Source organism: Clarias gariepinus, chromosome 23, assembly GCF_024256425.1.
Source record: "Clarias gariepinus isolate MV-2021 ecotype Netherlands chromosome 23, CGAR_prim_01v2, whole genome shotgun sequence".
Lineage (NCBI taxonomy): Eukaryota > Metazoa > Chordata > Actinopteri > Siluriformes > Clariidae > Clarias > Clarias gariepinus.
This window is the reverse complement of record NC_071122.1, coordinates 22,426,602-22,450,855: the sequence shown is the minus strand read 5'-3', so window position 1 is coordinate 22,450,855 and position 24,254 is coordinate 22,426,602. Positions and strand designations below refer to the sequence as shown.

At 40.4% G+C, this 24,254-nt stretch overlaps 1 protein-coding gene across 1 annotated transcript in view; it reads left to right on the top strand.

Moving 5' to 3' along the window:
* Nucleotides 1–24,254, top strand: part of suclg2 (succinate-CoA ligase GDP-forming subunit beta) — a 109,835-nt gene that overhangs the window by 42,305 nt on the left and 43,276 nt on the right. The window contains exons 3-9 of the mRNA XM_053484228.1: nt 3,208–3,307; nt 3,640–3,730; nt 5,223–5,375; nt 5,833–5,922; nt 7,110–7,206; nt 9,092–9,253; nt 13,954–14,096. Coding sequence (XP_053340203.1) covers nt 3,208–3,307; nt 3,640–3,730; nt 5,223–5,375; nt 5,833–5,922; nt 7,110–7,206; nt 9,092–9,253; nt 13,954–14,096 — 836 coding nt within the window. The remainder of the gene's footprint in view (nt 1–3,207; nt 3,308–3,639; nt 3,731–5,222; nt 5,376–5,832; nt 5,923–7,109; nt 7,207–9,091; nt 9,254–13,953; nt 14,097–24,254) is intronic.

The following is a 24,254-nucleotide window of genomic DNA, read 5'->3' as shown; positions in this document are numbered from 1 at the left end:
AGCAGCTAAACGATACCTAGTGATCTTAAATTCTTGAGAAGGGCTAGGTTAGTCCTTTAACAGTCACAGTAAGACCGGCCTAGCCTTCTTCAGCTCTTTTTCAACTTTTTGATTTTGCATTAATTATCTTACATGTGCTTTTTCACTTTATTTTGTTCGTCTGAAACGTCGGTGGGAGATGCTCGATTCTCTCGAATGTCCCGAGCATGACTGGTCCCTGTGTTTTGATTGGCCAGGTAAATGTACTTCCTGAAAGAACGTTCAGGGGACAGCTCATTCAAAGCTCCAGACGCTGAAACTGTGGGTTTGGAAAAGGAGTGAAATTGAAAGAAAATCAAGAATACAACGATGGTCGGGAACGCTTTGTTTTTACGGCAAATCAAATAACAACTGCTCTACATCTATGATGGACAGAAAAGCATCTCACAAAAACCCAATACTTGAAGATTCAGCAGCAAAAGACCACATAGAGATTTACGCCTGTCAGATAAGGGCAGGAAGCTGAGGCTACTTTGGACACAAACTTGCTTAAGTGGAGAACAACATTGATGCTAAGAACGTGTGAACGTCCAGCCAGAATGCAACTGAGTTCTAGGGCTACTGAACTGCATTACTGAGCTCTTGCTCTACTCATACCTTATCAAAGCTTCCTGTTCCATTTTTGCCTGATCAGCTATTTCTCTCACGTCTATCTATCCCTACTGTCCTTTCATCTTTTGTCTCTCGCTTTCTCCGTCTGCTCATGGACAGACAAGGCAGGACAACAAAACACCCAGGCATTATGAAACACAGGCGAGCTCACTGCTGTCATCTGTAAATAAGCTTCAAAATAATTTGAGCTCATTAATTGGAAATGGTTTGCCCGGGGATTTCTGTGTTATCCCAATTACTTATGCGAGCCGAGATGTAGGAACGCATCCATTTTGTGTCCTTAAGAAAGCGTAGGAGGTGAACAAGAGAGAGAGAGAAAGTCGTGATTTGTTAACAGAAGAAAATGTCAGTGATTTCTTTTGTTAGGGGCGGGAGACTTTACCGACCTTTCAGGAGACCTTGTTGTGTTTCGGCTCTGTATTTAAATTGATTTCGTCTCGGGGAAAGAGCACGAAATGAACTTGAGGTCCGAAGTCCTGTTTTTTTTTTTTGTTTTTTTTTTAAATCAGATACAAACAGATGGGTATTGAAAAGAAGCTGTAGGCATGACAAATGCTAGGCAACCTTTAAACTTAGCTCTTCATGTTGCTATACGTGCATCAGGCTGCGTAGCTGTGACAACATCCATGTCGACTCCAAGCAGCTAAACCTAGAGGTCCGTAATAGAGAGAAGGTAATAATAGAGAAGCTGCGGTTCTATATTTTTGCTCCGGGTCCATCTTAATTTATGTAATTTGTCTAGATGCTCGTGCTGAAATAGTCCTAGATAGCCATCAAAGCAAATGAGCAGTATTAATAAAGAACACCCAAGTACAGGCCAACAGACTGATGCGTCACAGTCAATCGCAGTTCCAGGTTTTCGTTTTATTTAAATGCGCGAGCACAAAGTTTAGTTTCGTTCCTTAGAAATGTCATGCTCAGGGTGTGGTCAGATTAATGTAACAACATCAAAGGATTTGTGCAACACTGTTACAAATTCACAGTTCTAGCTGGAATTATTCCACAAGTAATTTACAGCTTACAGTTTACAGCTTATTATACAAGTTTGTATCATAAATAGTCATTCCCTTATGGTGCAAAAGTCATTTGTAAAAGTTTGTGCCCCTTATTTTAAAATCGCATTTTATTTGTTTTTGTTTGTTTGTGTCAAATTGTCTGATCATAGCAGGTCTTAGTATGAGGCCAATACAACCTCAGCTGAACAACATCATATAACTCACCGTGTCATTTTTCATTAAACAAAAAAGAAAAAGCAAGAAAAAAAAACATGCAGTCAATACTAAGTAACTCCTTACTGCTTCTACAGGATTTAAGAGGGCAACTTGCATCTGGGGCACTAACTTTTACACATGACTGTATCTGTTACAAATTTTTTTAATAAAAATACGCAGCTTGTTTTTAGTGTGTGTAGAAGTTTAAATGGATTGTCACATGCAGAGTTTCATATAATTTACTTAACAGTCACATAAATCATCAGACTGTTCGGTGCTCTGCGACTGGGGGCGGGGACTTTCTGGAAAAAAACAATAAGATTCTCAGGAAAGGTTTTCTTCAAGGGAACAAGTTGATTTGAAGTAGACTTCAAAGCTTATAAAGATTATAATTTTTTTCCTGTACTTGAGTAAAAGTAGAGAAACCCTAAAGCAAATACTGCTCAAGTAAAAGTAGAAGTCCTTCATTTACATTTGTGCCTGAGTAAAAGTGCTTACCTTCACATTTACTTGAGTAACAACAGTAATCTTTTTCGGAGTAAAAATCTCTCTCTCTCTCTCCTGATTGTTAACGTGCAGTTTTTCAACCAGCTCCACTTCTAATTTCAGATTTTAAGGTATAAGGCACGTCTCGAAGGTAGGGCAAGTCGCGCAGTTACGCGTAATAGTCGGCAGTTCTCGAAATTCGCTTCAAACACTACACGCCACCATCAAGTACAGATGCATGAAATATGTCCTTAGGTAAAATAACAAAGTACACACACTCAGTTACCTCCAACCTCTAGTATTTATTTATTTACTGAAAAGAAACAAATTGTGTGTTGGAAAGTAACAGCCTGGTTGCCATGGTTAAAAAAATCTAAAAAAAAAAAGTATTCTACTCGGGTATAGAAAAAAAAAAACTAAAAAAATTATATATGTTTTTTGTTTTTTGTTTTTTTTAAACGCAACACACACCACTGAAATTTCAGTGACTGGGGGTTAAATTCTATTCTGTAGAGCGATTTTAACAACGGTCCATGTTGTTAAAAGGGAAAGGTGTTCGAGTTTTTACTTTCACTGATGGAGGCTCGGGAACAAACTCTGGGATTTAAACTCATGACATTCTGATCAGTAACTGCTTTCTTTAAAACTCCTGGTGCAGTACTATTTTTTTTTTTAAAGCTTCCACAGGTTCCCCCGAAGTTCGCACATTTTTTCCAAGGCGAAGCTTCACCTTTTCGGACCACTAGCATGTGCCAGCGGTGCCCTTTCCTCTCCGTGACCATTTTCCCGGCGCTTGGGAGCTTGTGTTTCCCTTCCCGTCTATAACTGCTCTCTCCATCTGTCTCGTGTTTCTTCTCAGATGCTAAAGAAATCGTTCTGAAGGCTCAGATCCTGGCAGGGGGCCGAGGCAAAGGAGTGTTTGACAGCGGCCTGAAAGGTGGAGTGCACTTAACCAAAGAGTGAGTGAGTTCCTGCTCTGAAAGCTTGGAGACCATGTCCTCTCTCTAACACACTCTTTCTCGTTCTCTTTCTCTCTTACACACATTTTCTTTTGTTCTGTTGCCTTTTCTGTCTCTCTAGCTTTAAAATTGACAACCCGCAGTCAACTGCTTTTTGCAACCTCACCGTCTCACTCAGTTTTCTCAACCATATCGGCCCTCAGGCCTCCATCTGTTAGACAGTCTATTGTTTGTTTGTTTGTTTTTTCTCTCTTTCTCTCTCTCTCCCTAAATGGAGAATTTTTTGAATTTTTTTTCCATAACATTGTCTAACCTGTTTCATATGTTTGCAGCCCAGCGGTGGTACAGGATCTGGCCCATAAGATGCTTGGCTTCAACCTGACCACCAAGCAGACGCCGAAGGAGGGCGTCAAGGTCAACACGGTGAGTTCGCCTCCAGGAAGCAGAAGCTGCCTTCTCCACGCACGATCTTTTACCTGACTCCTCATAATCCGCTATTCCATTCCATTAAATTAATGACCTAAGCTCGGGCTCAGGTTGTGGAGAAAAATAAAAAATCCCATTAGCATTTTTTTATCTCTACCTCACCTTGTCCTTTCTTTCTTAGATAGACGAGACGAAACGCTCTCGCTTTGAAGCCTGTTCATTTTTCCTTCTATCTTAAATAAAAGAAAAAGAAAAAAATCCTAGTTAGAAAAACATGTGAAAACCAAAGCCATTGAAGAAGCAGTGTGTCCTCTCTCTCTCTCCCTCTCTCCCTCTCTCCCTCTCTCTCGCTCGGTCACTAACAAGCCGGTGGATCACTTTCTCATTTTCTCTCTCTTTAACACACATTTCTGTCTGTAGCACGGAAAGTGAAAAAAACACACACATGCCTGCATTTACAGGTAATGAATGCTCGGTGCTGTTAATGTTAGCGTGCTTTTGTTGTTCCTCATTTTCGCGGCTGGGTTGGAGATGAGGTTGGAGCACCGTGTCCCTTCACGCTGTCCTCTGCTCCTGTCCTCCTGAGCAACATGCACCTCACACTTTACTTTTACGCTTATTTATTTGTAAACTGTAAAAGTGGGTAAATAAAAGGAAATATCTTTGTTATGCAAGGACGTTAGTCAGGCAAAATCTGTTTTAAAGGTTGTCTTTTTTCCAATGTTGCAAATTGCTTCATATTTTTGTGCTTTGACAAAAAAAAAATTCCTCAGACGTCAGAAAAAGGAAAAAAAACAAACTACCCGGGCTGAAATTTGCATGTCGGAATATGATTGGCTGTTGCATGTTATGACGTATATGTTTGATATGTGTAGGGTTGGTGGTTCAATCGTAGTAAAGGAGGCGCGGTCTCAGGGGATCAGTTGTAGTAAAGAAGGCGCGGTCTCAGTCATAATAAAGGAGGTGTGGTCTCAGTGTCTTAGTCATTGTAGAGGAGGCGTGGTCTCTGTGACTCAGTCTTTGTAAAGGAGGCGTGGTCTCTGTTGCTCAGTTGTATAAAGGAGGCGTGGTCTCTGGCTCAGTCGTAGTAAAGGAGGCGTGGTCTTAGTGACACTCAGGCTATTTGTGCATATGGTGTTAGGGGTGTGGCCAACTTGCATGTGACTTGCATTTAAATTTTTGTAGATGCTGTTTGTATTTGTTCGCGTGTGTACGTGCTGTCTTGGCCGGCAGTCATGGACTGATTCAGGACTGTATCCGGGGCGGATTGGAGGCTCGTTAAGAGGCGGTAATTGTGTTGTCATTCTCCGTTTCCACAAACACAGAAGCACTAGTGAGCTGTCACTGTGCCAGCAGCTTAGTCGTTGATGTGGCTGTATTCAGATAGCAATACACAGACTTCTCTTTCTGCTTCACACACACACACAGTTTTTTGTCCCAGTTCTTTCCCATGTCCGTGCTATAAACCCGTGTCTCTTTCTGGTTGCAGGTGATGGTGGCCGAAGCTCTAGATATCTCCAGGGAGACGTATTTCGCCATCCTGATGGACCGCTCGTGTAACGGCCCCGTGATGGTGGGCAGCCCGCAGGGGGGAGTGGACATCGAGGAGGTGGCGGCCAAGACACCAGAACTTATCTACAAGGTATACACACACACACAAACACACACACACTCTCTCGACATTTCTTTTGGTTTACTTCTACACTGTTTAATGCTCACACAGGCTTTATTTTTATCCACACATCCATCTTTTCTTTTGTATACTTACTTTTATGGATCTATTTGTCTCTCTGTCTGTTTCTTTATCTATCAATCGATCATTCTAGTTATGTCTATCAGTCTCTCCATCCATCCATAAATCTTCTCTTTTGCTCAATCTCTCTTACATCCTATGTCTGTTTCTTAAACCATCTTTAATCTGTCTATTGGTTGAGTCATCCATCCATCCATTCATTCATCCATTCATTCATCCATTCATTCATCCATCCATCCATCCATCCACTCTTTCTCTGTATTATAGCACCCATCACTATGTTAATATAATCATCAAATCAATCCTTTTGATGCCCCCCCCCCTCTCTCCATATTTCACTACACAGGAAGTCATCGATATTTTTGAAGGCGTGCGAGACGACCAGGCGCTGCGCATGGCAGCTAATTTGGGCTTCAAAGGGCCGCTGGAGAGGCAGGTAATGGAGCAGAAGTCGGAGCGGAGCAGGAAAACAACACACACCCTGACACGGCTGTTGCGCTAATACCTCGGCTAAACGCTGTGTACGCTGGGCTTTAGTGGGAGCATCGGCGATCCGCAGAGGCATCAGTAGTCTGCGCGGCGTTTATTTCGGCTATAAATGACTCACTGATGTGCCGTAACTGCCGTGGCTATAAACGATAAGCCCTGATTTAAATCTTCACTGGGCTTTAAAGACATTTAGAGGTTATCTCCATCCCACTTCTGCCAGGCAGTGATATATACGGCCAGCTCCCGACCTCCACGAGCCTTCTCCTGCTTATTTTCATTCTTCTCTCTCTTTTTTTTTCTTTCTCTCTCTTCTTCTCCTCCTACACAGTTTTTGTCGTATCCGTCGAGTTACGTTATATCAAAACTCCATTCCGTGCTCTTTTCAGTGATTAGTTAGAAATGCAGCATGTGTATAAATCAGCTTAATGAAGCCGATGTTTAAAGGGCTGTAGACACAGAACTCGGGATTGAAATGACCTGTGGGTATCTGCACGCACACACATACACACACACACTCTGGTGTGGCTGTGTGTTCATACGTCGATTCAAACAACCCGAGGAAATTGAAATTATTAGTCAAGTGTGCAGCTTGTCAGATTTCTGCTACACTCATCCTTTTAATGCTTTTAATAAGGCTGATTTGCAAACAGTTATTCTGCTGAGCGCTAATGAAATTTCATATGGAGGAAGAACACTGTTCAAACATGTCGCGTATATTGAATACCGTTTATTGAATCACTGCGGCTTCACACCGACAAGCATGCAAGTCTCTCTGTATTTCTGCACATTCTGAAACCTGTGCATCAGAACACTGACGCACACAGGCCACGCCTTCTTTATTAACACTGTGGAAACATAGGCCACGCCTCCTTTAATAACACTGATGCACACGGGCCACGCCTTCTTTATTCGCACTGATGCGTAAAGACTACGCCTTTTTTATAAACACTGACAGGCAACGCCTCCTGTTTTATTACCCCAGAGGCACACTGACCACGCCTCCTTCTTTGATACTGATAAAAACGGACCATGTTTGTTTTTTTATAAGTGTATGTGCATGTGCTTGTAGTGCGGTACTCATGTGTGGGACAGGGCCTTGTTTGTTTGCTTGCCTGTAATCTTTCTCTGCCTTAGGCTGCAGATCAAATTAAGAAGCTGTACGATCTCTTCCTGAAAGTCGACGCCACTCAGGTGGAAGTGAACCCACTCGGCGAGACTCCCGAAGGACAAGGTGGGATGGTTTAACATTCTAAAACGTGTGTGTGTGTGTTTTAATTTATGGGGATCGCAACTGTCTGCATTCACCGCTGATTGTATAAGAGACTGTATTTGAGACAGATGAAGAATTTGTCTTGCTAGGTGTGTAGCCATTGGAGTCCAGAACTTTTTAAAGAACTAAGTACATTTACATTTAGCCATTTGGCAGACGCTCTTATTCAGAGCAATTTACTTAAAAAAAAAAAATATATATATATATATATATATCTTTGTACATCTGAGCCGTTGAGGGTTAAGAGCCTTGCTCAAGGTGGTAACATGGTGGTTGTGGGGTTTGAACCTGGGACCTTCCAAACCGTAGTCCAATGCCTTAACCACCGAGCTGCCCCTGACCCAATAAATAGTTCCTTATCTATCCACAAAAAAAAAAAATTTCTTCTACTTGGATAAGTTTCTGGTTTGATTTTAAATCCTTGTCAAGTTGACTTAAACGTTTGAGACAGATTCTGATAATCACATTAACACCAGTTCAACCTGAGATCTCCTGTAATGCCATTAAACTGTTCACTAGAAGTGATGGACTAAACTTAACTAAACCTGAAGATTATTTTTTTCTTTAACAAGTTCCATGATTCATGAGGAATTTCCGCTCAGAGATTGAAGGTCAAACTTCCAGCTCAGTTACATGTTTCAATTATCTACTGGTTTTAACTGGTATAGTTTTAGGAGTTTGCTGTGAAACTTTGCTCGCACAGCTGATGAAGGCATTTTCTTTAAAATGTCCTTTTGTCCCGGAAACTCAGTGTATTACACACAACCCTCTTAAGGAGCGAGACGGATGACGATGCTGGAAATGGAAAAAGCCGGGAATGTGAAAAATGCCGATATTACGAACGATCAAGAAAAGAGAGTTATATAAAGCGGGATGAACTCGCCGTGGGAGATGCAGATGAGGCGAGAGAAAGGAAGAAAGGAAGAGAAATGGCAGAACGAGGAGTTGGAGAGATGTAAAAGAAGAGAAAGTATCAAGTCGAGTTTAGATTGAGTGAACGGGGATGAAGTGAGCGCTCTAAGCGCGACTCTGATTAGAGCCGCTTTCTCCATCATCCCCTCATGGCATGAGCGAGAGCACGTCTCAGGAAGTAAGAGTCTGGTTTGGCTCTGTGAGAGCTCGAGCGTTAGCATACGGCTTTCAGGATGAGCTCGGGGACTTCTGTACTTCAATCTCCATCCTCAGAACTGCATTACTGCCCCCCCACCCCTCCCGAAAACGCATAAATGATCACGCTGAACTGCACAGCAGCCTTTAAACCACACGCCCATCACTGACGGCGTCTCCAGGGAGTGAGATCACATCACAGCCTGGTTCATTGCCATTTTTAACTCTTGGTCTTGAAAAATCTAATAGTGAATATGTGGATTCTTTAGAGATAATTACTAATAATTTCGTTAGTTTTATTTTATTAAAGTGACTTTGCAAGAGAAGATTTTATCATTTTTTTCAAGATGCTTTGGCATGAAGGAACATTTCGTTACCATGGAATTTTGTTCTGTTTATTTTTGTTTGTTCACATATTTATCGCCTCCATGTCATTGCAAAATGTCCCGAAACTCGAAGGAAGGGCCGTATACCTCCTTTAATTAATTATTTCACACCAAAATTAAAAGATAAAAGATACTGTAAAATAAAAAGATATCTCTTGATTTTTATATGCACTTATACATACATACATATCAGTATGTGTTAACTATGTAACGTGATGTGTTAGTCACATTGCCAAGATGTATAATTGCACCCCAAGTCCTTTAACTTCCCACTGATACGCTGTTGCCCCCGGCAACAGGCAGGCGTATTTGTCCGAACTGACGCTTAATACCGTGCTAACGTCTTTTCGCAGTCGTGTGCTTCGATGCCAAAATCAACTTTGATGACAACGCCGAGTTCCGGCAGAAAGACGTCTTCGCTATGGACAACACAGCCGAGAGCGACCCTACGGAGACCGAGGCGGCCAAATACGACCTTAAATATATAGGCCTGGACGGCAACATCGCTTGCTTTGGTGAGTTGGTTTAAAAAGTTTTTATTGCAGGAGTCACCTAACAATAAAATATAAACAACTAACCGATACTAGACTTGCGGTGGTGAAACGGCTTCAGCATGTGAAACTAAAACATTTAGTTTACCTGACGTACGTTCAGCAACGTAATGAGCGTGTTGAATTGATTAGACTTGAGATTTGTCTTGATTGTGAAGGAACAACTAAACGTGTTGGGCGTCCTTCAGTTCCTTAATTTGCTTAATTAATAAATTGTTAGCGTTAATAGCATGCTCTAATATTAAGATTTTATTTTATTTAAACTTTTATTTAATTTTATTTTTTTATTTGAACTTTGCACAGGCCAAGTGCACCCCTGAGAAGCTCCAGGTTTAGGGTCTTTGACAGGTGGGCAGAGGGCAGAAGTTCTTACCTACAACCTTTGTCTTCATGCTTTCATATCTTGCAATTTAAACCATGTTTCTGTGAGGTAGTTATTAGAAACTAAGCATAAAACTGGGTGCTTAAGGGTTAGGACTCAACATATGGAAAGGACTCCAAAAGAACCAGTCACTCTGAGTTTTCCATTTGAGTATTTGAGTTTTATGTTTGGGTATATTTGAGTGTTCTGTTTAATTATTTAAGTTTTCTGTTTTAATTTCCTATATAAGTTTGTTTGGGTTGCCTGCTTGAGTATATTTAAATTTCTGTTTGACTTCCTTGTAATGAGATTGCTGTATATTTTTTATATTTCCTATTGTAATATTCATTTATATTTATTTATATAAACAAATATATTTATTTAATGAGTGCGTAAGTGAAGGGAGTCCAAAAGCACAAGTCCGTTTTTGGGTTTCTTGATTGAGTATATTTGAGTTTCCTATTGGAGTGTTTGAGTTTCATGTTTACAGTTTGATGCTTGGGTATATCTAAGTTTCCTGTTTAATTATTTGAGTAAGAAATTCAAACTTATATACTCAAACATAAAACTCAAATAGAACACTTAAATATACTAAAACAGGAAATTCAAACAAAAGGAAATGGAAACAGAAAACTCAAATATTCTTTTTCTATTTCCTTTTGTTTGAGTTTCCTGTCTGAGTATATTTAAGTTTTCTATTTGAGTTTTATGTTTGAGTATATTTGAGTTGTTCCCTCAAGTTTCTTGTTTAGGTTTTCTTTTTAAGTATATTTCCTATTAGGAAAATAGATTTCTATTTGAATGTAACTAAATGTTAATTTGTGTATATTTCTTATTTAAAGAGTGCTTAAGGGAAAGGAGTTCAAAAGAACCAGTCACTGTTTAGGTTTTCTTGTTTGAGTATATTTGAGGTTCCAATTTGAGGAGCTTTAAACCCAAACCTAAAACCCTGTAGAGTGTAAAACTGTACTATTGCCTTTAACCATTGCAATTTAAACCAAGCTCTAGTGGTTGCAGGTAGTGGGTTTCTTTTTTTTTTTTAACTATATTTTTTATATTGTTAAATTAAGAAAATTAACAAATTGGAACACAATCTAAGCATGAAGCTTGAGGGTTGGGACTCAACATGACACGCCAGTCCAAAAGAACCAGTCACTCATCTCGAAACAGAAACCACACCACCGCTCGTGCTAGCTTTGCTAATAATTTGACATGAATCACACGGTTTATTGAATAATATTATGACATGCTTCACAACGCCTGTCGATGGGCTGAAAGGCATAAAGCCTCCTTAAGACAGGAGCTTTTTCTGGACTGGATTGCAAGTTCCATTTGAAGGCAGGACACATTCAGGGTGTTATCAGCAGTTTCAAAGAGCCTCGTCATGAAGGGTTTTATTTAGATCTGATCTTAAAAATGTAACTTTATTAAGGCATAACTAAGTGCGTTCTACTTCTGATGGAACCTGTCAGAAGCGATGACTTCCAATTAGTGAGAAAAGCCTCGAAAAGTGCCTCGAACAAGGCAGATTTCCTGAGAGATTGTTCTGGATGTCATTATAGCAGCTTCTCAGTAGACATAAAAGACATAAAAGCTTTTTTTTTTTTTTTTTTTTTAAGTATTAAACAAAAGAGATGCCAGAAAGTATAAGAAACTCAACTGTAAGCACACGTCCAGAGTCTCTCTCTCTCTCTCTCACACACACACACACACACTATATATATATATATATATATATATATATATATATATATATATATATATATATACACAGTATCTCTCTCTATATATACAGTATCTATATATGAGGGGGAGAGAGAGAGTTGGCAGTTTGTGTGTAAGTTTTGGGAGGGCATTTTACTTTTTTTCCAAGGCCGGTTTTGGAGTTTTTGCCAAGCTTCTGCCTTTCGACTGCGAGGCAGGAATTAGCCGCAGGAAAACACTTGAGCGCTTGGCTGTGTTACAACATGGGCTAATTAGGCAAGCTCAATGGCCCAGCTAACGCTGCAACTGCTACTGTCGCTGGTGTCCAGTACTCGTTTAATCTAATTCACTTATCCATCTGTTGGCCAGGATGATGGAGAATTAGACTCGTGTTCTGTGCAGTTAGTGCTTAGTAGATTAATTGTTTACTGTGTTTCATGGACTATAGGATGCAGTTTGTGCTGTAGACTTTGCTGTGAATTGTGAGTTTTCTATTAGGTTAACCATGATATGCCAATTAGCGCTAGTGTGGTTACTGCGATTCCAGCTTCCACAGTATTTTTTCTTTTTTTTATGTATGTATGTATGTATGTAAATACATACGTTTTTTTTAATGTATTTTGGGGATTCTAATTTGAGTTTTCGAAGCTCGTCCCGGCTTTACAGAGAGACACGCATTGCTGTATCTAACCTTTTACATGTTCCCTCTCCTGAGCTCGAGCGGCGAGGTGTGATACCTGACTCCCGTGATTCTAATTTGTGTTTTCATTTTGATTTCAGTTTTAGCTTATTTTTTTTTTTATTTAAATTATTTTAATAATTTATCTCTAGGTTTCCTATTGAGACTTTTACTTGAGTCTTATATAATAGTATTTTTTTGCTATTTCATTGCTTGTGTTTCTTGTTAAAGCTTCTCAGTTAAGTTTTTGAGATTCCTAAGTTTCTTGTTTGAGTATATTTAAGGTTCCCTTTTTGAGCTTCCTATATGATTGTCCTGTTTAAGTATATTTGAGTTTTACTATATAAGTTTTTGAATTTTATGTTTGAATTTTATGTTTGAGTTTCCCATTTGATTATATTTAAATTTTCTATTTTAAGTATTTTTGTTTCTAGTTTTGTGTGTTTGAATTTGTGTTTGAGTTTCCTGTTTAAGTTTTTAAGGCCCCTATTTGAGTTTCCAGTTTGAGTATTTGACTATTTATTTGAGACATGTTTTTAGTTTCTTATTTAAATATTAATTAAGGTTTACAGTGGAACCTTGAATTTCCATAATTGCAAGCATTCCAAGCATTATTTGTCCGGAAGTGTGCTTGTATATCAAATTATCGGATTTCCCCATAAGAAATAATAAAAACTCGGACAATTTGTTCCACAAGCCAAAGATATTAAAATAAAAATAAATAATGCGAAATATAAAGTAAAAAAAGAAAAAAATTATCCTGCACTTTACCTTTTGTGGCTGTAGTGATTGAGACCAGAGAGAGGAGGGGAGGAGGGGGGGTGTAGGGGGTTGCTGTGTAGAACAACTTTCTCTCACACACACACACAAACACACGAGTTTAGCGGATAGAGACTTACCCTTGAGCGAGTGATTCTCTATTCATTAAACTTGTGTGTCTGTGTGAAAGTTGTCCTACACCCACATACAAACACAAAGTAAAAGATGCTTTAAGCGCACACACGTGGTCACAGTGTTATAGCAAACAGTACCCGCGCAAACGGAAGTTGAACATACGAGTGACACTCGTCAAAACAAGAAGCGCATGAGACTCAATGATACTTGGTACTTGTATATCAAGACTCGCTCGTTTTTCAAGTCAAAATGTGTTTAAAAATTTGCTCGTCTTGCGGAAAGCTTGCACACCGGGTTACTCGCAGCCTGAGGTTCCACTTTATTATTTTTTTAAATAGGTGCATTCCTCCAGGAAGCGCAGTAGTTTGCCAGTGTATAAATGTTTACAATAGGCGTGCTACTCCAGCCATAACCTACTGTACAGGTTTACTGACAAAACAAAAACTACTTCATACACAAGTTAAAAGGTTTCCACTTCAAACACGGCTGAATAATGACTTCATTAGAGCAGACTTACAGGTCTGAGAGAGAGGTTAAATCATTTTTAGTCTGTGTAACGAGGGGTCTCTAGAAGCAATACCAACGTTTATAGAAAATAGAAAAGGTCTTATGTATCTTATGCTGTTTACACAATAAATTTAATGGGGTTTATCCGAGTTCCTAAACAGTTCACACACTTTTGTGTTACTCTCGCCTTGAATAAAGCGCATCGGTGCGTTAGATTTTATCGCCTAACGTCTTGTTGTTTGTGTGCAGGGCTGTTTTTGTGATCTTTTACCCTTTGCTTTGACATTTACAGCTCATTTTTTTTTACTACATACGGTGTACTCCAGTACCACAACCTCGTATGCCCTGCCTGGGTTTATTAATACACTAGGAGGAAAATTTTTTTTTTTTGGTTTCTTTTTACGAACACATTCTTTCTCTCATTTTCCAACAGTTTCTAGGACCTGTAGAACAAATGTAGAGCAATTCCACATCTGATTAGTGTAATCAAGATCCTTCACTGTTTTGTTTGTTGTACAGTCAACGGTGCAGGCCTTGCCATGGCGACATGCGACATCATCGATCTCCATGGCGGGAAACCCGCCAACTTCTTGGACCTGGGAGGAGGTGTGAAGGAGAACCAGGTGTACGCGGCTTTCAAACTGCTCACCGCCGATCCCAAGGTGAGAGAACTTTCTGTGTTAGCGTAGCATCGTATCTGGAAACCTTTAGCTGTGGAATGTGGGCGACGCAGAAAGGTTTTTGGTAGCTATGAGTAATATTAGGAACTGCTAAACGATTTAAATAAAAAATTAATTAAAAGTTTAGTTAAATGCTTTGTTAACTAATTCTTCAACAGAAAGTTATTGAACACGGGTAATTTTTAATAGGATTGATTTTAATTTAGAGACGTGTACCTTTTATAAGGTCTATTTAAAAGTGACAAGAGATTCCAGTCTAATTTGTCAAGCAATTTGTTTAAACGATTCATTGAGCAGGTTTTTTTTTTTTTTGATATCAAAAGATTTCAGCATGTCCATCTGTGTTGCTCCACTGATCAGGTTTGTACTGTTATTTTCACACACTCCACAAACTCATTCCCAGAACCTCATCTATCCTCCGTTATTCATCCGTCCTCATCATTCTAAACTGAGAGGCTTCGGCTCACAACGAGGCAGAGCGTTCCATCTTCACGGCCCGATTCGATACAGCGGCGCTAATCGCTTGTTTACGTTCAGCTTTATCTCACATGCGCTTACAACTTGCATTTATTTTGCTCAGGATCTGAGCGTCTTCATCCCGGCTTTACAGAGAGACACGCATCGCTGTATCTAACCTTTCCCGTGTTCCCTCTCCCGAGCTCGAGCGGCGAGGTGTGGTACGTGACTCCCGTTCTGAGAGAGATGAATTTTAAACAGCCTCTCGCTGCCTGATGTATTATTCCACTCAGCTATGTAAGGTGTATTTATTTACTATTGTTTTTTTGTCACGTATAAATCCATCACAGCACGCAGGGAAAACAAACAAACAAAAAAAGGAAAGGAAGAGACAGGAAGTTGAGTTTCCTATATCCTGTCCAGAGGTTCGGTCTCATCTGTTATTATCTGTCATCTGTCTCAGACAGGCCAGAAAAAAAAAAAGATGAATGTTGTGTATGTTTAAGCATTTTTTATTTTATTTATGGTACTACTCTGTTTTGATGTAGAATGAGAAAGGTGTTGGTGTTGGCCTTGTTTTTTTTTTTCCTCTACGTCTAGTCACTTTTATTTTTATTTTTCCGTCTCTTTATCTTGGTCCTTCTCCGTTTAGGGATTTGCATTTCACAGGAGCATTCTTCGCCACCTCTTCCATGTGCTGAGAATTTTAATCAGGATGTTAATTATTCTGTCTCTAACTGGATAAAATCTGCATTTGCATTCCTCTAAACTCTGTGCGGCTCTCGGTTTGGCGCGCTAAAATTTCTGTCCTCTCATCACTCCCTGCAAGCTCGGCCCGATAAACTCGGCTTCCAGCTCTCCTTAGATTGATACAGAGGTTAAGAGTTTTTTTTTTTTCCTCAGTGGATTGACCTGAGACCTGTGATGCTGTCTTACTGCTTGTGCTTTATATTTATGACAGATATAGAGTGGAGGAAAAAAAAAACCTGTGAGGGAAAAGAGGAGCGAAAAGAAATGGGGAAAGGAAAAAAGGAAAAAGAAGGCAAAGGGAAAGTGAAGGGATGGGGACAGAAGATAAGTGGCAAGAAAGGAAGAGATGAGACAAGAATGAAGAAAATGAAGAAGACAGAGATGAGACGAGAAGGAAAGAATGAAAAAATGGGGAAAGGGGAAAGGGACGGAAGCATGCTGACGTGAGAAAAGGTAAGATGGTAAAAGACAAGACGAGAGAGGGACAAGGGAATAGAAAAGTGATGACAAAAGGAGGGAAAGAAATGGAAAGACGCAAGACGAGATAAAGGGGAAAAAAGAGAAGCAGGAGGTGAGATGAAGACATAATAGGGAACGAGAAATGAAAGGACGAGCTGGGATGGGAAAATGAACAAGAAAAGTTTGGGTTGTATCTCAAGAGAGAGAAAAACGGGAAAAGAGCGAAATGGAAGAGAAATGACAAAAAAAGGAAAAAAATAACCGAACGAAGAAATGAAAAGTCCAGCTTACTCTACGGTTTCTACGCTGGCCAGGTTAAAGCTGTGTTGTAAACAGCGTGACCCTAACATCTGTACACTGCTTACATATTCACTCTTCTTTTATTTACCACTCGCGCACGGCTTCCTGTCCTGACAGTGCCGAGGACTTTGCTCGCTCTCGCTCTTTCTCTCATCCCCTGTCTTCCTGAATAGCCATTATTCCGGCCTGGCTCGACAACTCTGAGGAAAAGAGGGAAGGAGACGAGACGGAGGGAGCAACGGTCCTTCAGCGCACTCTTTTTAAAAGCTGCATGAATAAAACATTTCCTTTCTTTTTTTTCTATTACTATTCAGCTCCCTTTGAAACACATCACACACACCTGTGGGCCAAATGGCAGCTAAAGAACCTCGGTACCGAGAGACGAAAGGAGACGGATTGAATAACTGTCGCTCCTCGTGCTGTGTTATTAGCTGGAGTGTGTTATGCTTGTGCTCGGAGTTGTACGGGTTTGATAGGGTCATTGTGTCTGCGGGGTGTCTGGAGGTGCGCGGTCAATTGTTGACCTTCGCGTAATCACCAGGACTGCGTCCCTTCTGTCACTACCCAGTTTGCATCACCATGTCGTTACCTGATCTCCACCTAAGTCACAACCTCTCCTCAAATAACGTCCCTCATCTCATTATCCAAACGCGTCCCCAGCGCAATTACCCAATCTGTGTCGCGTGTTTCATCACCCGTTCGGTCCAAGCAATAACATCATCAGACATTCTTCATATTCCAGCAGGATCTTACCTTCCATTCCAACAGGGTGGCATGTTAGAAGGTGAATACCCATGAGAGTGTGATCTGTGTCATCACCTGATCTGTGACTCTCGTGTCAGGAACTGTAGTGTTACCTGATATGCAACCTTGTTGTCATCTGCTCTGTGTTTCCTGTATCTTCACCCAGTCTTCGACCCGTGTACCGTCACTGACCTCATCCCCTCTGCCACTACATCAACTGATCTGCAACTGTGTTTTATTACCTGATCTGCAGCAAATCTTTTGTTACTCGATCTGTGACCGCGTATCATATAGCGTCCCTTCTGTCACTAACAGATCCACATTAAATGTAATAACACCGGATATGGGAACTGTGTCATCATTTGATACGTGTCCTCTGTGCCATCACACAAACTGCATCTCCTGCATCATTACCCAATTAGCGTCCCTGCACCATTACCCAATTAGCGTCCCTTTAGCGTCCCTTTTGTCACTACCCAATTTATGTCATTGCTTGATCGGTTTCCCACTCTTCTTTAATATCCCTTTTGTCACTACCACATTTGTGTCAAATATAACCTAAAGTTGCCTATGATTATTCTCTGTTTTATAACCCAATTTGTGTCCACTTTGTCACTACCCAGTTTGCTACTGTCTCATCACCTGATCACTGTCCTTTAACATTGTTTTCGTCAAATGTAACCTGGAGTTATTAAATCAGTGACCTTGATGCCATCGCTCTATATGTCCAAGAAATCACAACAGAAGACATTCGCCAAATATTTTTATATATTATATTTTTTGCCCAGCATGACTTTCATAAACTGTCTTAATCAAATATGCAATCTCTCATACAGATCCCCTGTATTATCACCCAGATTTTCACCCACCAATGACCTGCATTTCCCTGCATTCCATATATAAGATGACAGATTATGAACCCTGTTGTTACCCAATCTGCACCCTGCAGTAATCTGCAATTATGTAGTCTTCACCCTGCCACAACCTCTGCGTTCCTGCATTGTAGCTCAACCAGTGTCATTTACGTCAACATCAAATCTGTGTTCTTGTGTTACTACAGAATCTGTGACCCTGGTGTTTCCTTTGTCTCAGCTATAACATCTGACCTGAGCCCTGTTGTTACCCAATCTGCACCCCCCCCCCTTTAATTACCCCATCTGCATTAAATTTACCTGATATGTAACTAATCGTTTCCCATCATTACCCAATTTGTGTCCCCTTTGTCACTACCCAGTTTTCTTCTGTTTTTGCCTTATCTGTTTCCCAATGTCCTTTAACATTCTTTTGTCACTACCACATCTATATAAAATGAAACCCAAAGTTACCTCATCCTTTTTTTATTACCCAATTTGTGTCCCCACTCCAACTACCCAATTTCCATCCTGTCATTATGCGATCCTCACCCTGTCACAACCTCTACCTTTCTGTTTTGTAGCTCAACCATTATCATGTACGTCATCAAAATCTGCGTTCTTGTGTTACTGCCGAATCTGTGACCTTGGTGTCGTCACGCCATCTGTCCAAAAAACAAACACCAGGAGACATTTTTTATATATATTTTTTATCTTTACCTTTCAACATGACTGTCATGAACCATGTCTTAATCTAATATGCAACCTCATATAACATTAATCCGTATTCCCTTTTTTTGCTTTTTTGCGGCTACACCTTTTTCAGCTGCCTTATCTGATCCCCCACCCTGTTATTACCTGATCTGAACCCCCCTCTTTAATCACCAGATCTGCATCTAATCTACCTGATATGCGACTGTCATCACTTGATCCGTTTCCCACAATCCTTAAATAACAACTTGTCACTACCAGATCTGCGTCAAATGTAATGTTGCCCATCATTATCTTCTGTGTCATTACACCATCAGTGTGTTCCCTCTGTCACTGCCCAAATAAAATCATTACATCATTACCTGATCTTCACACCCATCCCGACCTCTCTCCCCCAACCTTCGCCTCTCTTGTCGTCACCAAATAATTGTCCCTAGTGCAGTGACCCATCTGTATTCATTGTGTCCCTGCCGGATCTGTCCGAGAAATAACAATCAGAAAAGATCCTTTATCTCTTTTCCCGTATTTAAGTAATATCCCACCAGATAGACTGACTCTTAAATACTCTTCTGTTGTTTAAACGTCGTGGAGGCTTCTCCGTCTCGCACGTACACTCTCCGACATGTCTTCACTGATTTTTATTTTTTTTCATCAGAATTCCTGTTGGAACAGTGTCTCTGCTTCACGCCTTCACACCCTCATGAGCATGCACATTCTAACATCTCGTCCTCCTCCTGCGGGCGCACCTGTTTGTATATGAGCGTTTTTTCCCTATCGTGTTTGTGTGTTTTGTCTCCAGAGAGATCGGTGGAGAAATAGACAGATGGATAGAGGTTAAGGAGAGAGCAGGAGGGGTTGTATTGCTTGAGGATGAAAGGATTTGTTTCATTATCTCTACTTTCTTCATTACCGAGCACACACAAACACACTGGTTCACACACACACACACACACCTTTTTTTTTCCATCTCACCCCACCCACAACACTCCATCATTTCTCTCCATCAGGACGCAGGTGCCCTTGTCATAGAGGGCTTGATGGTGTTAAATGATGTTTTACCAGCACACACAAACACACACACACACACTGATACACACAGACCTGAGAGATTGCGCGAATCTCATTCGTCCTTAACTGCGAGCTCCGTTCTCGGTGTCCCAACATGGCCGCCTGCCTTCGGTAATGGAGCTCATTTCCCCCGTGTGTCGGGAATCACGTGCGCCACCTTTTTCAAACCAGTGAACGCGAAACCACGGCTAATCAGCAGAAGGCACGTTTTATAAGAAGGTCTGAAGGTTTTTGTAGCAAGCTGCAGAGAAAATATGTCTGTGCCCGCCACCATCATCATCATCCAAACCAATAAACCAAGATGTACAATACATACAAATAAGCAGATTTTTTTTCTCTCTCTCCCTCGATTTGTTTAATAATATCCAGTTTGATTAAAATTTCTACCACTGAACTGTCGATTCATTTTCTGTAACAGCAGCTCCGGTAGTGTTGCAGCTTCTCAAATCCCATCACACTGTTTTAATGTGGCGCCCGCTACAGGGCAAGTTTTATACTCCTGAATTTGTGCAGGCAAAACATGAGTGTTGTGAATGTTGTTTCTGCCGTTTGTCTCCATGTCCATTTGCCCCTGCGTATCTGCCTCTATTTACGCTCTCGTAAAAACAACCCCTGAGACGGAGGAGCTATTATCGTGAGGGGGAGGACCGGAGTCTATAAATTGGTGCTCCTGGTGTAAGTGGAGGGGAATTAAGGTGCACTTAAAGTGCAAAATGCATCTGCTGATTTGTTTACTGTAGTGAGGGGGGAGGCATCAGTCTCGTTTCACGAACGCCACAGAACATGACTTTGAAGATCAGAGATATTCTCCATCATGAAAGGGAGTGATCAAAATGGCTAATCAAATCGAAATAGCTAGTGTGTTCAGTGCTCAACAGTGACTATATGTATTTATATTCAAGTGTGTGTGTTTTGAGAAGTTAGTTCTGTCTCTATTCGAAGCCGTCCTACAGCTCCACAGGAGCCTCGTCACCTCGTCTAAAAGCATCAGGTTCGCTCTTTTAGAAAGCGACCTTTAACCGCAGAATTCCGTTGGTGTTTATCAGGGGATATTAAAGAAGCACGTCACGTGTCGCTCTTACTGTTAGTATTTTGTTAAACATGCGTGTGTTGCATACAAATTTTGTATACAGCGTGTTTTTTTTTTTTAATACCATGGGAAGCATCCCCTTGTTTTTTTTCATGACCGCATCTTTTCGAACTTCTCGCACCGTTGGGGGCGGAGTAACACACTCGGTGGACAGCGCTATCCGCTCCTTCCGCTTGCGTGATTTCACAGACCCCCCCCGATTGGGCACTAAGTACCTCTCATCTCTCCCCTCTGAGGGAGCTCGGCCAGTCAGCCTTCTCTGGACCTCTAGAGGCTACAAGGAACCACCCACTTATAACAAACTATCATTTGCATATTTTGGAATATAATGGCCACTAATATTCACTCTCATTTGCATATTTAGACAGGAAAGACACACCCACCCGTAATCACTTTTATTTACACTGAAAAGACGCAGCCAATTATATTCACTCTCGTTTAATAATAGAGAGTAAAAGGCACGCCCACTATCATTTGCATACGGAGTGTGAAATGCACGCCCACTTACAGTAAGATTGTCTCTCATTAGCATATGTAAGCTGCTTCTTCTTCGTTGTTTAAACGCGGTTGGAATCCAGTAGGTTTGTTACATTACTCCTCTCTCTCTCTCTCTCTCTCTCTCTCTCTCTCTCTTCTTAGATTCCGAACTTAATTAATAAAAAAAAAGGATCTAATTTGCATATGTATATTAGAAGACACGCCCACTCTGAGCCATTCTCAGTATGGACTCCGAGATCTCTCACTATTTAATCTTGGATGAAGTTAGCAGCCTTTCGGTTCTCACTTTTCCCCCCACTGATGTCCCTTCATCGACCTTTAGTGTGTTGCCTATTTTCAAGTTATGTTTTATCCCTCTGTTTACACTCTAATGTTTCTAAATTCTTTTGTTCTCTCTTTGTTCTGCTTTTCTCTCTCTCTCTCTCTTTCTTCTCTTCTTCTCTCTTCTTCTCTCTTTAATCGAAACATCAAGCGTGGACAGCTAAATGAAAATTTGATAGGCTGCCCTTCCTTTTGCTCCGAGCTCCTTTACCGGATGCTGTCCGCTCCGGCAGACGCTAAACGATGTAGTTCACGTATTGATCGCGTTGTTTTCAAATAACGTTGTTGTTTTTTTGCCGCGTTGGTGAGTGTTGGGCTTGTGGGGTGTCGTCTCATGTGAGAGATACAGACTTCTCTTTTAGCTTAATGGCGAGTCTTATCAGTGTGAATCAGATGAGTGTGTGTGTGTATAGAGTGATGTCGAGACGATAATTCCCCTAGTCTGAAATTCTGCCCCGGATCGATTAGCGTGTGTTTCGTGTAGGACATCGCCACAGGACACCGATCTACTCAAATCAACTTCTCCTCTCTTTCTCATGATCTCGCACCCCTTTTCTTTTTATCCAATCTCTTTTATTGATCAGAGTTATTCAGCACGTGCTTCTGTAATGCTCACGCTAATTTGAGGTTAATATTATAATTCGTGAATCCACACATAAATTGAACTTTTAATAAATAAATAATTGAACACATCACATGCGGAGTGAATGAGGCCAGATATCGGCAATTAAAATCCATTATCGTCTTGGCGTGCGTACATGATCCCGCAAACTGACTTTAGCGGAGCTCATCAGTATCGATGTCCATTATGCTTAATTACACAAGGAAGCCGAAAATCATGGTGATGATGATGATGGTAAGATTGCGAGTTATAAATAGGATTAATTGAGAGACAGCACTCTTTCCTTTTTTCCCCTACTTCTCTTTTGTCTCTTTTTTTTCTTTCTTCTTTGTTTTTTTTTTTCCTTCTAGTTTTCAGACTCGGTTTAATGAGCTTTGCTGGCACAACGGCTTCACTGTACAATATCGGCGAAACAGTTACGAGTTAATGAGCAACACGCTAATACTGTGTTAAAGATTAATTAATGAAACAGTTTAGAAAATAAAATAAACACTGAAGACATGAAAAAAATAAATAAAAAAAGTTAATTAAGGGTTAGAATTTTCTCAAACGTTCACAAGCTAATTATTCATGTAGACATTTTGTCTGCCGTCGCTTTTACCAGGGGTGCCAATAATTCTGGAAAGGCGCATACACACACATATATATATATATATATATATATATATATATATATATATATATATATATATATATAGTGACTAATTTACAGTAATGACAGTATGAACCACTGTGTGTGTGTGTGTGTGTGTGTGTAAGAGAGAGAGAGAGAGAGAAATAGCAGTTGTGTTTAAATCGTAAGATCATCCTCGTTTGAATTATAATCTAATTGCTCGAGGGACATTGTTATAAATTATAATTAAGGGAAATGATTTGTTAAAACAATTATAAACACGACACTGGTTACGGAAATAAAACACTAAAATCACAGCTACGAAAAAAAAGACCTGGAACAGTATAAACGGTGATGCTGATGGGGACGGGGACGGGGACAGAGACGAGGCGAGACCTGGGGAAAGAACATGCTGCAGTTTGATCGATAACTTACTTAATGAGGTAAAAAATATATATAAAAGGAGTAAACTGCTTCGCATGCGTTGCAGCGGAATGTTGGCTTTTTTTGCAGCGTGTGCATGCGCTTTCCGTCCTCTGGCCGTTCCGCAGTGAGAGCTGGCGCGGCTAACCTGCTGCTTGTGCTTACATCAGGAGAATTACACAGAAGAATGACTTTGTGTATCAGTTTATACAGTAATCAGAGGTCGCCAGGCCCAGCTGTCGCGGCTCTCACGCCCATCCTCAGATATGCCATCATTTCAGAATAGAGAAGAGCTGAACGCAGCACATCTGAGGAGAAATGTACTGTACTTCTGTGTCTTATGTACTGTTTGTACACAGAATACTATGAGTAAAAAAAGGGGGGCAGGACAAAACCGGCGGTGTGTGGTGTCGTGTCGTGTCGTGCTTCTGTGGTTTTGACTCGATGTCTAAAATCTTTCAGAAAAGTCTACCCCAGGATTGAAGGATTTAATGACGACAGTGCAGCGTGAACAAACCAGAAGAGTTTAAATTCAAAAAAAGAATTTGTTGCTTTTGTTACATTGTTACAAAAGTAGCTTTGATGTCTCAGATACTATTGAAAGAAATGTAACACAGTACAGAAATTTTTCAGCTGTTTAAGACAGTGTTTTGCATAGATGTAGATTGAAAGACACACCCACTTATAATATAACCAATCTCATTTGCATGTGCAGCCTTGAGGGGCACGCCCACTTAGGAATATAACCAAAATCATTTGCTTTTGTCGACTGTAAGACATGCCTTATTATCATATTTTTTTTGCATATGTAGACTGAAAGACATCCGTTTATACGCACTTTTATTTGTATATGTAGAATGAAATGCACACCCACTTACAATATTTTCACTCTCATTTGCATAAGAAGACTAAAAGACACTCCTATTTATAATCACTTTTATTTCCTATATGTAGGCTGAAAGAGACACCCACTCTGAGCCAGTCTGGCCCTTTTTACAGAGACACTCTCATTTCTGAATGGAGACTGAAAGACATCCCTCCATTTGCATTTATAGACTTAAAGCCACGCCCACTATGAGGCGTTCTGCTTATAGATCACACTATAGATTTACTACAGAGTAAAGTCACCAGCTCTCGCTTTAAATCCACAGATAATTCTTTGTATTCATTACATCGCTACAAAGGGTAGCTTTGACTTTTTTCTTCTTTTTTTTCGTGCTCTTTTAAAAGAAAT